At 36.6% G+C, this 13,155-nt stretch overlaps 1 protein-coding gene across 7 annotated transcripts in view; it reads right to left on the bottom strand.

The window, feature by feature from the left end:
• The window catches only part of INPP4B (inositol polyphosphate-4-phosphatase type II B), a 353,066-nt gene that overhangs the window by 187,156 nt on the left and 152,755 nt on the right, over nucleotides 1-13,155 (bottom strand). For all 7 annotated transcript variants that reach the window (XM_065877996.1, XM_065877994.1, XM_065877993.1 and 4 more), the window contains one exon: nucleotides 9,981-10,053. In XM_065877996.1, the coding sequence (XP_065734068.1) occupies nucleotides 9,981-10,053 (73 nt within the window). The remainder of the gene's footprint in view (nucleotides 1-9,980; nucleotides 10,054-13,155) is intronic.

Below are 13,155 nucleotides of genomic sequence, written 5' to 3' on the forward strand. Positions count from 1 at the left end.
TATCTTTTGACACCCTTCACCTGTTCCACCCACCACCATCCCCTGTCTCGGGCAACCACCAATTAGTTCTCTGTACCTATGAGTTCTTCTTTTTATTTGTTATGTTTTATTTTGTTTTTGCTTTTAGATTCTACATATAAGTGAGTTCATACAGTATCTGTCTTTCTCTGTCTGATATTTCACTTATCATAATGCCCTCAAGGTCCCTCCATGTTGTCACAAATGGCAAGATTTCATTCTTTTTTATGGCTGAATAATATTCCGTGTGTGTGTGTGTGTGTGTGTACCACATTTTCTTTATCCATTCGTCAGTGGAAACTTAGGGTGCTTCCATGTCTTAGCTATTGAAAATAATACCGCAATGAACACTGGGATGCATATATCTTTTTGAATTAGTGTTTTCATTTTCTTTGGATAAATACCCAGAAGTGGAATTGCTGGATCATATGGTAGTTCTATTTTTAGTTTTTGGAGGAATCTCCATATTGTTTTCCATAGTGGCTGCACCAATTTACATTCCCACCAACAGTGCATGAGGGTTCCCTTTTCTCCACTTCTTGCCAATAACACTTGTTATTTTTTGTATTTTTGATATCCATTCTAACAGATGTGAGGTGATATCTCATTGTGGTTTTGATTTGCATTTCCCTCATGATTAGTGATGTTGAGTAACTTTTCATGTACCTGTTGGACATCTGTGTGTCTTCTTTGTAAAAATGTCTATTCAGATCCTCTGCCCATTTTTAATCAGAATTTTTTTTTTTTGCTGTTACTGAGTTGTATGAGTTCTTTATATATTTTGGATATTAGCCCTTATCAGATGTATTTTCTTTTATATGAAATACAGAAACTTATAGCCAATGAAAGAAACTATGATATTTCATTCATCTTTAAAGTGACAATGTTTTAAAGATGTAAGAATTTTACTATAACCTCTATTGCCCTATCTCTAGAGGTGGAGAAGAAAAACAATGTATGTACAGAATTCAGTATATTGTAAGTCAGCTTAAACCATTTATGGGATCTCAGGAATTCTAATATAGCTAACATGATCAGGAATATAAACGTATCCTTTTATAGTAAGACAGAAACAGTCTCTGTTTCTTTTTTTTCTGTGAAATGTCCACATTTTTCCTTAGTAACCTAAGTAAATATTCAATTACTTGGGTTATACTTAGTATATGCACTGCTTTTTAACCTCTGCTTTTTTTCTTTTTCAGGATTACACAGAATCTTTGTATCTCCCAAACCACGGTTTAAAAACCCTTCGATTTTTCTTGCCTTTAATAAAACAATAATATTTTAGAAAATCTGTATTTTTAATTAAGTTGAAAAATATGATATTCTTTATTTTATCTGTTATCACAAAACTAGTCCTTCAACTTTTGATTTTACTGTTTTCATTTTACTGCTTTTCAGTGTATTCTAAATATAAATCTTTGTTGAAATAGAGTGGTAGAAATCAAGGACAGTGTGATTAATGAGCTCCAGAACTATCCTCCGACCACCCGAGACACAACATCCAGAACCCTGTGGGAATGCTGCTGTTTTTTTAAGGAAAGCACTTGGGGCAAATAATAAACAAAAAAATCAGGCCACATGATCTAGCCGCCCCCGGAAAATTCCCAATAATGTCTCCTGTCTAACTTTCATGCTATAGGTTCTAACCTTTTGAAACTCATAGATCTCTAGACATTAGTATTTAACCGCACATAGCTATTAGGATCTCAATGTAGACACAGTGGAATCCACTTTACAACCAAGTCTGACCCAGTAGCTTTGCTTATTGAATACCTACTACGTATAAAGCAAGAACACTTACTGTTTCTCAAAATGCCACATAATGGATTATGACTTAGAAAATACAAAATATATATATGGCCTGACTTTTAATTACCATGAAATTTGTTCCAATGGCTACAAACAGACCAGATAAGATGTTCTCAACTGAAAATTTTGCTGGGTTCATAGTGAGAAGATTTCTGCCATCCTCATATAAAAGAAAGGCAAGGTATTCATTATCAAATATTGAACAGTGGACCATAAATGATGAATGCTTTTGTCGTTTTATAAATGCTTCTCCCCTATAGCAGAGATACAGTTTCAACAATTCTGCACACACACTCCAGCTGTGTAAATGAGCCCACCACTTTCAGCTCTGGCTTTCCACTGATGTCAAGTATTTCTTCATGTAGGAGATGCATTTCTGACCATACAACAGGCTCAACTCAGCAAAAACAACTATCTAACTTATCTATTATAAGTTCTTTTTAAAGAGAGCCCTGTGTGTATTATCTTCATTTTTTTTCACTGCTTTTGCCAAAACAATTGCTAAAAATATCACGTGACAGATTCTACCAAGGGAAAAGTAGTGAAGAGATTTTGGACACCACCACAGTCTTAATAATGACTTAATAAGGATAAAGTTCTAAGATGGTCCAGATATGAATACATTCCCACTGAGATCCACCCTCTAAGGTGAACACAGGGACGGAAAGTAAATGACAGATTTTTTCTCCTAAAATTGCAACACAACTCAAATTTCCACATTTATTCCAGACACTGTAAAAGGCCTTTTTAATACAGTAGCACACCACCTGCTTTTCCAGGAATTGTGAAAGCCAAGTGCTCCAGTTCTGAACTATCAAAGTAAAGATGCCAAGGAAATGTTCAACAAAGCCAAAACATAGACAACACATTAAAAAAGGATGGCTGTTCAAGCAACCTGGGGCAGAAAAGATAAACCAGAGTGATATCATAGGGATGATCTTCTCTTTCCTGTGTCTGTGTTGGGGACATCAGCGGATCAGACAAGGAGTTTTGGAAATTTGGATTCAGGGTTGAGGGGATCATCAGAATGCCAAACAATTAAGATTGTCTTTAATGCAGTTCTCCAGAATAAGCTCATCTGTGTTTATCTTCATGCAATTTCTTGCTTTCAGGAGGTGGTAGATGTCACGTATTTAAATGGAATCTGACATCATTGGCTTCAAGCTTTACAAAATCATTATTTTAATGTACTGTAGATTCTTGTAGAGAATCTATTCATTTTGTAGCTTTTAATTATGCAGTTATTTAATAGTTTCATCATTCAGCCGAATGTACATGCATTGCCTATTCTCCAAATGCTACATTGCACTTAGTAAAGATAAGTCTGTGTAAGCCAATTAGATAACGACATTCTCTCATTCGTAGTTGAAAATATCTTAGATTTAGATACATACATCTTAAATGTAGATTGGCTCTTTTTAAGATTAGATGAGAACTAAAAATCCTAAACAGAAATCACTAAAAGACTATCCTAAGCAAGGCTTAGAAAAGAGAAAGTAAGAAAGCATGACAGGAGCTCAGAAAACACAGCAAAGAAAGATCTCTTTTAAAATAATAAAGATGAAAAAAACTATTAAAAAATAAATTCCCCCAGAATTTTAAATTACTTTTCTTTAGTTGTGTTATAAATTCTAAATTATGTTATTGTTTGTGCTGTTTTTAAAGGAACAACAAATAAGAATAGAAATAGTATGTAAGCTGAGTCAGACAAAGTGCTGCTTCCCTAGTCTAGCCAAACCCACAAGCTCTTGGCCTTCCATCTTCAATTCAAGGCCAAGAACAAGAAAAACTATTACAGATGCAGAATAAAACATAAAGATAATATTTGTGGGGATTTAGTCTCCAACTGGTGAAAACTGGCGAGTTCAATGTGTAGAATTTGGAGCTTTGGTTTTGGGTGGTCAGAAAAGAGATTTGCTTCATTCACTCTAGTTTGAATGATTTTCCCTGTTCATTCTAATTCAGTCATTAAAGTAAAGGACAGATCTACAAAAGTGTCCTTTTCTGGTTCATATTTCATGCTGAGCAGCCTGGAATGACCTGCGGTTCATGGAACTCAAGTTGTTTCTTGCCAATTTGCCTCTGTTCAAGGTATTCCCTGCACCTCAAAGGAACGCTCCTTTTTCCTGGCTACACATAATCATCCTATAAACTCAGCTCAGCAAGCACCTCCTCCAGGAAGCCCTTCTTGACTTCCCTCTGCTCCCTCCCTACAGTTGTTTCTCTTTTGTACTCCCCATCCCCATCTCTATCATGGTTCTTATCAGTTGTGCTATAATTGCCTGTTTACTGCTCTGTGTCCCCCATTAGAATGTAAACTTGTGAAGGCCATGACTGTACAGTTTTCTTTGTCCTCATGTTATCTCCTGTACCTAGCACAGTGCCCAGTATATGCAAACATTCCACAGAAATGAGCTTAAACCTTACACCTCAGATGTTTCTCATCATTACTTTCCCTAATAGGTGAACAGTTAGGGCCCTGACAACTGTGTAAATTGAGAGGGAAAAATGCAAGAGGGAAGGACATAACTAAAAACCTCTCTTCAAGAGAGAGCACAGGCATCTGAATAAAAGAAGGAAAACCACAGCCGAGAGAAAGCCCTGCTCACATTTGTCCACAAAATGTTAACCTTTTGACTATATCCTCTTCTTACCTTTATTTTTCTTCTAGTTTACCTAAGGTGGGCAGTGGAGGGGCTAATAAAACTTACAACAGGAAGACAGCTGAAGTATTTAAAAGTGTCTAAGAGATGATTTCTTTGATTACTAGGCAGTGAAACTCACTCTTCCATTGAAACTACTTAACACCATGAGTATGTTAATACACGGTAATGAAAACATGAAAATTCCAAAAGAGCAAGGTTAATGGTGTGAACTGAGAATGCCACCTTCCATATTAGTAAACAAAAGATGTTGCAGCCATCCAGTCATCGCATTACAGCCTCCCAGAGGGAGAACCCCGAGGGAACTTGGGATGGAAGCAAAGAATGCCTGCCATCTAGCTGTCAACTGCTATAGCCACCCTGCTGGCACACCCTGAGGAGACTCAGGGTAAGAAAATGCAGGATACTGGCCCCAGATAGCTGAGGTGCACATCAAAGGAATGATCTCAACGAGCCCAGGCTTTGCATCTTCCCATACATAGAAAAGTGCTAATTTCATTAACTTGAGATGTCTGGTTTTCTTTAATTACCAATAATCTGTTGATGTTCCGACTACCTGCTCTTTGTTGCAAAAACTCCTATATATCTTGGCTACCGCCTCGCCTCTTTGGAGCAATTCCTCAGAGTGATCTGAGAGTCCTATCTCCGGGGGCTTGAAGTCCTAAGAATATCCGCCAAATAAAACATAACTCTCGACTTTTAGGTTGCGTGTGTGTGTTTGTTTGTTTTTTCAGTAGACAATGGACTCCACTGGATTTGTTAAAGCAGCAAAGGGCAAAGAAATCTGGTGAGTAAGTAAGTATAAAGGATAAAGGGCCAATGTTATAAGCCAAGATGGTCCCATATTTTACACATCATGGAGTTATAAATACAAGGGCAAAATCTATTTAAACTAGTATGGAGAAAATACAACAGAGATATCTTTGTTAGCATAAATTGATATGATCTAAAATTTGACAAGGTAAGTTGATTTAGTACCTCATGAATGAAAAGAAAAAACGGGGAAAATGGGATTTGTTTTTCGGCTGGAATTCCTCAGGACTCAAAATGAGTATAGGGGGAAATATTTTTCAATGTCTCTCAGAATATCTCCTAAAATATTCTGTCATGCCTTGCTTTACATGAGGTGGTAGTGAGGAGAATGTCACCCAATATTCATTTCAACTGTGTGGTATTGTGAAAGGCAGTTAAAGTCTATGGTGCCATATGAGGCAGGAAAAAACTTAAAATGAGAATTTCATAGTAATTTTTAGGGAGAGTAATAAATTCTTTTCTTTCAAACCAAATGATTCAATTTGAACATCTTTCTCATGGAGAGAAGAATAACAGTGCAATTTTCTGTTACCTGAAGCGTCAATTCAAATGATAAGATGTACCCATTATTAGTCACTTGACAAATATTTACTGAGTGCCTATTGTATTCTGGCCCTGGAGACACAGAAATAAATAAGCAACATTTCTTCTTAAATAGCACACAAGCAGGCATCTTCCGTACAGCAATAGTAGTAGATGGCTTAATCCTATTGGGGGAAAAAGAATCAAAGATATAGTGGGCTATTTCAAGAAAAATTGTGATTTATCCGTGAGGTAAGAAGAAAAACACCAATAAATTCTCCAAACAGGAGGGAAATTGCCTGTGTTTAGGGCTGAAAGCAGAGTAGTCCCCACATTGTGGCTTAGGTTCTAACTTACACAGTCATGGAAATCATCGTTGTCAGATACACCCTCTGTGAGGGCAATGGACACACACACTTTAATGTAAAGCATGAAAGTCGTCTTTAAAAACTATCAAGGATAATTTCATGACTCAAGCAGTATGGAATTCAACCAAGAAAGATGCTGTATCAGATCGAATGCTTGCTGACAGGGGGAAACTCACTTGAAATGTGAAGATAATAGGAAACTTGGTGACGGGGCCCATTAGCTCCTCAGATTGGGCATAATAATATCAAAGTCCATGGACTGAAGTATTCTGTAGCATTATACTTTTACAAGGAAAATTGGTAGATTCAGGAAATCTAGAGAGAATTGTCTCCTTGACAAAAATGTTTAAAAAGTTTATCTGTGGTCAGGCTTATTAAAAATAAATAACTCCTGAGAAAGACAACTGTAAGTGACAAAGAATAGATATGTGACTCCATGTGAGACAGATGAAAATGAATACTTTCATGAAGTATTTCTAAAACGAAGGAAGACATAGCAAAAGCTGAACTATGCTCTACAGACTTCAGACACTGAGAGCCAAAAAGGAAATCAAAGACTGTCCAGGTCAATTTGCTCATTGCAAAAGAATTGATGTCCAAAGAGGCTGACTTGTCTGGCAGGGTCACACTGCTGGTTAGCAAATTTAGGCTGTGACACCAGTTCTTCAGAAGAGTCTGTCCAGTGCTCTGATATTAAGACCACCAGAGCACATTTGTTCTTGTTCTGCTGTAGGCAAGGCACCTCAGTTGATGAGACTTAGTAGGACACCCAACTCCGTGACCAGATAAGAGACTCTGCTGTCTACACTTCCCTCTGTTCAAAAATAACTTCCCCTACCCCCATCCCCCAAACAATACCTCAACAACAAACAGTCCTAAGTGCTTTCACTACCATTTGCTTAAGTGAATAAACAAATAATTAAATGGGTAAATCTGTTATTTTAACAACTTTATTTGATGAACTACAGAATTAAAAAATTAAGCAAAATGAGAACCTCACAATTCTAATACTGTACCTTCTAGTGCGTTTCCTGTTTCAGAGAATATAAAAGCCAACAGCTGAAAGGAATTTGTTTTCTCCTATAACTAAGGTACTTATACACCTTTTTTATGGAATTGTAAATTCTGCCCCCTCTCCTTTTTCTCATCTCTTTTCTCCTCCTGCCCTCAACTCCCCAGGCTCCCAACATACACATTCAACTTGAGAGGCAAACAGGGCATGAAAAAGGTGAGGCCCGAGGGGGAAGAGCTTTTTCTTTGTAGTCTCACAATAGATAAGTGAATTTCCCAAGTCAGGCATTAAACCTCTAGAGATATAAATAGAATAGTGAGGACCAGCTATGAGCTATGACATCCTTTCGCACTCACTCAGGAAGAACTTCATCACTCACTTGAGACTGGCAAGTTCCATATAATACATGAATACAGAGACTTGAGAAGAATGTCAATAACTCCCTACACCTAAAGATTTTGAAAAACTACCAGATGGGAATACAGTGGATTAATTCCAAGGTTGCTGAGTTTAGACAAATAAATAGAAAAAAAGACCAAGGTACACACAAACCAAAGTCATAGGCGCACAGTCCAGCCACATATGCTATATGTGCACAAAACACTTAGATTTGGAACAGAAACATTTCATATATAGCACTTAGTTGTACTTTAAAATAACTTTTTGTAAAAAATCTAGCTTTTATAACATTTGACTGTCATTTAGCCTTGTCTTTCCCTGATATAAGAAGGCTCATAGAAAATATTTGTGGCAAATATATTCCAGGCACTTCCGGATTGCCTGGGCTAGGGACATTGAGAAATATCATCAGACCTAAGTAGAGAATCACCACCAAAACTGTCACCTCCAGGAAAAGGGAGAAGCAGTAATCAATCACCTTTCACTCCACTGAGTATATTTAAATTGCAGAGTGCAGCTGCTTCCATCACTTCCATATCACTTTTTGTCATATTACGGTCCATATGTTAGGAATTGTACCCTAGTAATCTGGAAGAGTTAGTACGCTTCAAAGACTCATGCCTTGCAGATTTTATGGCACAAGAATTAGGAGGTGCAGATTTACTTTTCACTATGTTCCCTTTGTCTCTTCTTCCTTAGGTGATATATTTTCTTACTCCGGGAGCCGTTTTTCTCTTTCTCTTTGAAATTTATATGAAACCAATCCGTTTTTTAAAATGGCATTTCTCTTTGTGGGCATAAAAAAATGACAAGGTTCACATGAGTGAATCACTTAAAAAGTGTCTTATAATTACAGTGTAGGTGATTCTGATGATAATCTGATTCACTCAAACTGCATTTAACATGAATGTAGTATCTCCCACATTCAATTTTATTTCTCAAAATTGACATCTGGTAAATTAAATAGATTATCTGGATATATTGAAATAAAGGACTAAAGGTTTGGTCAACTTTCAGGTGAAAAAAATATATGTGAGGAAGACCCTTTGAGGTTACATTAGTTATTTTATCCACACGGATAACTTATCAAGTACTTTATGGTACATGGCTGGTCTAGCCGTCCAGGTAGCCCCTTCACTGTTTAATGCATGTCCCTCCTGGCATTACATCCTTAATAAAAATTTTTTAAAAACACGCCACTTGGTCATAGGTTGAGAAGCAGCTGCTCTTCTTTGGTTTAATCCTTCATTCTAATAAGTACATTTAATAGGTTTTTTATTGCTATATTTTATTTCGAGTTCTTTGAGTCAAAAGGTTGCCTGTCTTTCTCCATCCCTGATTATTAGTGGCTTCCTGCAGGGGAAAATTGCTAATAGTTTAGGAGTTATGTATTAGTAAGCCTTTGAAGTTTGTATCACTTATTAATCTGATTATCATGCTATCCATGTCACTGTTGAAATGTACAACATAGAAGGCTAGAAAAATATTAAGGTTTATCCTATTGTTACACCAACTTTTAAATTAATGGCTTTTTAGTAATAGCATGACCTGGTAATTAAGAGCAAAGGCCTTGGGATTAAAACTGGATTTAAATTCTGGACCTGCTATTCACTAGGTAGTGACCTTGAGCAATTTCCTCACCTGTAAAATGGAGATAATAATACTGCCTTCTTCATAGCACACATCAGAAAGAAAGGTAAGGCAAGGCATATGAGTGGCATCTCGCCTGCCACTTATTTGCCATTATTATCACTACTGGTAACATAATTTATGTTATCATTCAAAAATCAGTTCCATAATTTATAGATACATATTATCACATATTTTGTAATTTTACCAGATGTCTCAAAGTCATCATTTATCACATTGTTTAGTTCCTTGTTGAAATTCAAATATATTACTATAAGTAACACTACACACACACACACACACACACACACATATGTGTACACACATACTCAGGAATGTACAAATGTGTATATGAATTTTTCCTACTGAATCCATATACATACTGTTTTAACAACTTCATTAAAAGTAATAAACTAAAACTCAAACTAATTAAGAGCTTGACATTTCTAATACTCCCTCTTCTAATATCTCATTTCAGATGATACAAAATCCAAAAGCTAAAAGGAATTTGTTTTGCCATATAGCCAAGCTATATACATGTATTTATATATATTATATATCTTTCTTACAGACTTGTCAAGTCTAACACCACTCTGCTGACTCCACTCCCATGATTACCAATATTTAATAAGTGTCTACAATGGTTCTGTAAGAATGCTGCTCAGATTCAGTATTGAGTTCACAGAAAAGTAAAATGTATGTTCATATGAAATGAATGTAAGTTTCCAAAAGGGAGGTACATACCTGCATTCAAAAAAGGTAGGTTATCTTTTCTGCTCACAGTTTCTGGGGCTGTACATTCACATACCAGTGCACACTAAGAAGGAATAAAAGAAAACATATTTGAAAATGATCAAATAAGAAATGAGATTCTTCTTTTATTTGTAAAACATGAGGCCATGCACACGGTTTCAAAACGTTCTGAACAAACATTTTTGTAAAACTATTTTTAGCTTTATCTTTACAATGAACCTTGTTTAACTTGTGGTTACTTACTTACATTTATATATAATATGATTATATTGTACAATTATAGACTACATTTCAGTTCCAGTTAAAGACTACTTAGGAAACAAAGTATGTACTTTCTTTGTGGAAACGGATTATCCACATGCTAGAGATAGGTTCCTCCTATAGCAAATCACCTATGACAAGCTGAATGGCTTTGTATTTCTGTTGCCCGGGTTGATTTTCGATCAATAAAAAGCAAATTATCTTCTGGCTTTTAAGTAAAGGCAACTTTAAATAAAAAATAAAATATGTTACAGCATCTAATTTCATAAGGCAAAAAGAGATGTTTGTTTCTGGCAAAACGATGCAAACACTTGCTTATAAAGTATGAGGATACTTTATAAATAAGCTGATGTCTGATTTACGAATAAGCGATTTATAAATAAGTGGATCCAGAGATCATAGATCTATTCATCCATGATCATTAGATTCAGCTCAGGATCCTTTACAGAACCAACACTTCTCTGGACAGAAGGAGAGAAGAGAGACACAGAGAGCACGTTGCCATGTTCCTAACGAGTGAACCATGGGTGGGAGATACTATCTCAGATAAGCCATCCCTAAGCATGGGACTCTGCTTCAACCTCCTATGAAACTATAGCTAACAGAGGAAGCAAAACTTTTTTGGCCCCAGAGAGGCTGATAAGAAACCTATATTCACAAAGACGGAGACCAGTAATCATTTCTTCAGATGACTTTCCTTTTATCTCTAGCAACCGCCCCCCGCCCGACCCCAGAGAAGAAAAAGGAGGGCTGGGAGAAGGAGGAAAGTAAATTTTTAGAGCAAATATATCAGACATAAACAAATAAATGCAAACAAAAACAAAACAAACAGACAAAACCCCAGAAAGTTCTCTGGGTGAAGAGTTCTAAGGGAAACAGCCATCCTTCTGTAGCAAGCATGGTGTCAAGAGACTCCAAGGGCTCAGACTGCCCTTCTTAGTAGGATGCATCGGAATTGCTGGGGCTATTTCCCAACTGTTCTAGCTATCTGTGACCCACCTCCGTTCCTCCTCTGGGGAGTGGCCCCCTCCTTGAGATTCACCACCACCGAGGTCACTGTTCATGATAGAATGTATTATGTCCCTGAAGCATTTTGAGAAGGAAGACAAATGGCTTAAAACATTGATTTAAATGTTACTTTCTGTATTCTTAAAGCCCACTACTCATTCCTCTATCATAACATTCATCACATTACTCAGGAAATTTCTTGATGGAGAAAAATGTGCTTTCATACTTTCTTTAGTGCTTATATTGAGATCCTAGTTTACTGAAAAAATGAATAACTGCAAACAACTCTTAAAATTTTATGTTCTCTAAATCATTTTCCCAACCAACCAAAAGTCAGAGGTGATCCCTTCTTTTAATCCACAGCTATTTTGGAGATGTACTTCCCAAATCACTACAGCAATGTGCAAGGATGCTTGGACATACTTAAAATTCTTTATTTCTCTTATTTGCAAAGTTTTCTCGACTTCTTTCAGGCTACATAGGGCTGTTAAAGTAATCTTTTGTAAACATTATGTTCGTCATATCAATGTTCTGTTCTAGAATGTATATAATGGTTATTTACTGTCCAATCAAATCCAATATTCTCAGACTGGGCCTCAAATCCTTTCATGCTTTGTCCCTGACATCCTTCCACATAATAACTTGGTATACAGCTCTAAGTCATCTTCCTTTCCAAAAGATCATCATCTACAATATCACTTATAGGAATGGTTTAGACTAAACCTTTTTAGTGAAGAAGTCCATAATTCACACAGATCAGGCTATTACCCTGAGAAACTGCTTCCCTTTATGGAGGCGACCCTGCCTCTTTGAAATCAAAGATAATTTATTCCACCAAATGAATACAGACATACGACTTTTTTTTTTATAAATTTATTTATTTTATTTTTTAATTTTTTTGGCTGCGTTGGTTCTTCGTTGCTGCACGCAGGTTTTCTCTAGTTGTGGTGAGCGGGGGCTACTCTTTGTTGTGGCGCGTAGGCTTCTCATTGCGGTGGCTTCTCTTGTTGCCGAGCACGGGCTCTAGGCGCATGGGCTTCAGTAGTTGTAGCGCACGGGCTCAGTTGCTCCGTGGCATGTGGGATCTTCCCAGGCCAGGGCTCGAACCCGTGTCCCCTGCACTGGCAGGCGGATTCTTAACCACTGCGCCACCAGGGAAGCCCCAGACAGACATACGACTTTTATATATTCATGTCTTCCATTCACACTGGAAGGCTGATATTTAGGACAATTTTAAATATTCTTACTTTGTATTTTACAACTCTACTATTCAGAATGCTCTCAAGATTTAAACCCATGGAACATAAACAGAAAAATCCAATAAATATTTACTAAATTAATTAATATTTTCATATTTGGACTCAGCAATTATTTTTTTCAATTGTTTCCTGAGTGTACCTTTTCTGTCTCTATTTATTTTGATTGAAAGTTTTCAAAGCCAAGAACCTTATTTCTTATTTCCTTAGGCCATTTTTATTTTATTTTTTGTACGTTTTTTTACATTGACCTTAGAATCTTTTTGCACCGTGCTGGTTGCTACAGAGAATGCAAAGATGGAACTGATGTGGAATCTGTGCTTAAGAAGGTTCCACTATTTCTACTGTTCATTGCTATTATTATGGTGGATATTCGCAGCATTACACACTTACACGGTGTGCGCGCTCAATGTAATAACTTTACATTTGCGATTCTGAGCAGGAATAACAAACATCACGTGCTTCTGGTACCAGATGTAGCGCCATAAGCCTATTGATCTTGATTAATAGTTTAAAAAGTGTCATTTGATGGTAAGTGTGGCCAAGCAGACGAAACATATGATAGGTAAAATTCTTGGAGCTAAATGATTTTGACTCTCAGCTAACATATCAATTTGCCATGCACTGAGCTAGAAAATTAG

The sequence above is a fragment of the Phocoena phocoena genome, chromosome 5 (assembly GCF_963924675.1).
Source record: "Phocoena phocoena chromosome 5, mPhoPho1.1, whole genome shotgun sequence".
NCBI lineage: Eukaryota > Metazoa > Chordata > Mammalia > Artiodactyla > Phocoenidae > Phocoena > Phocoena phocoena.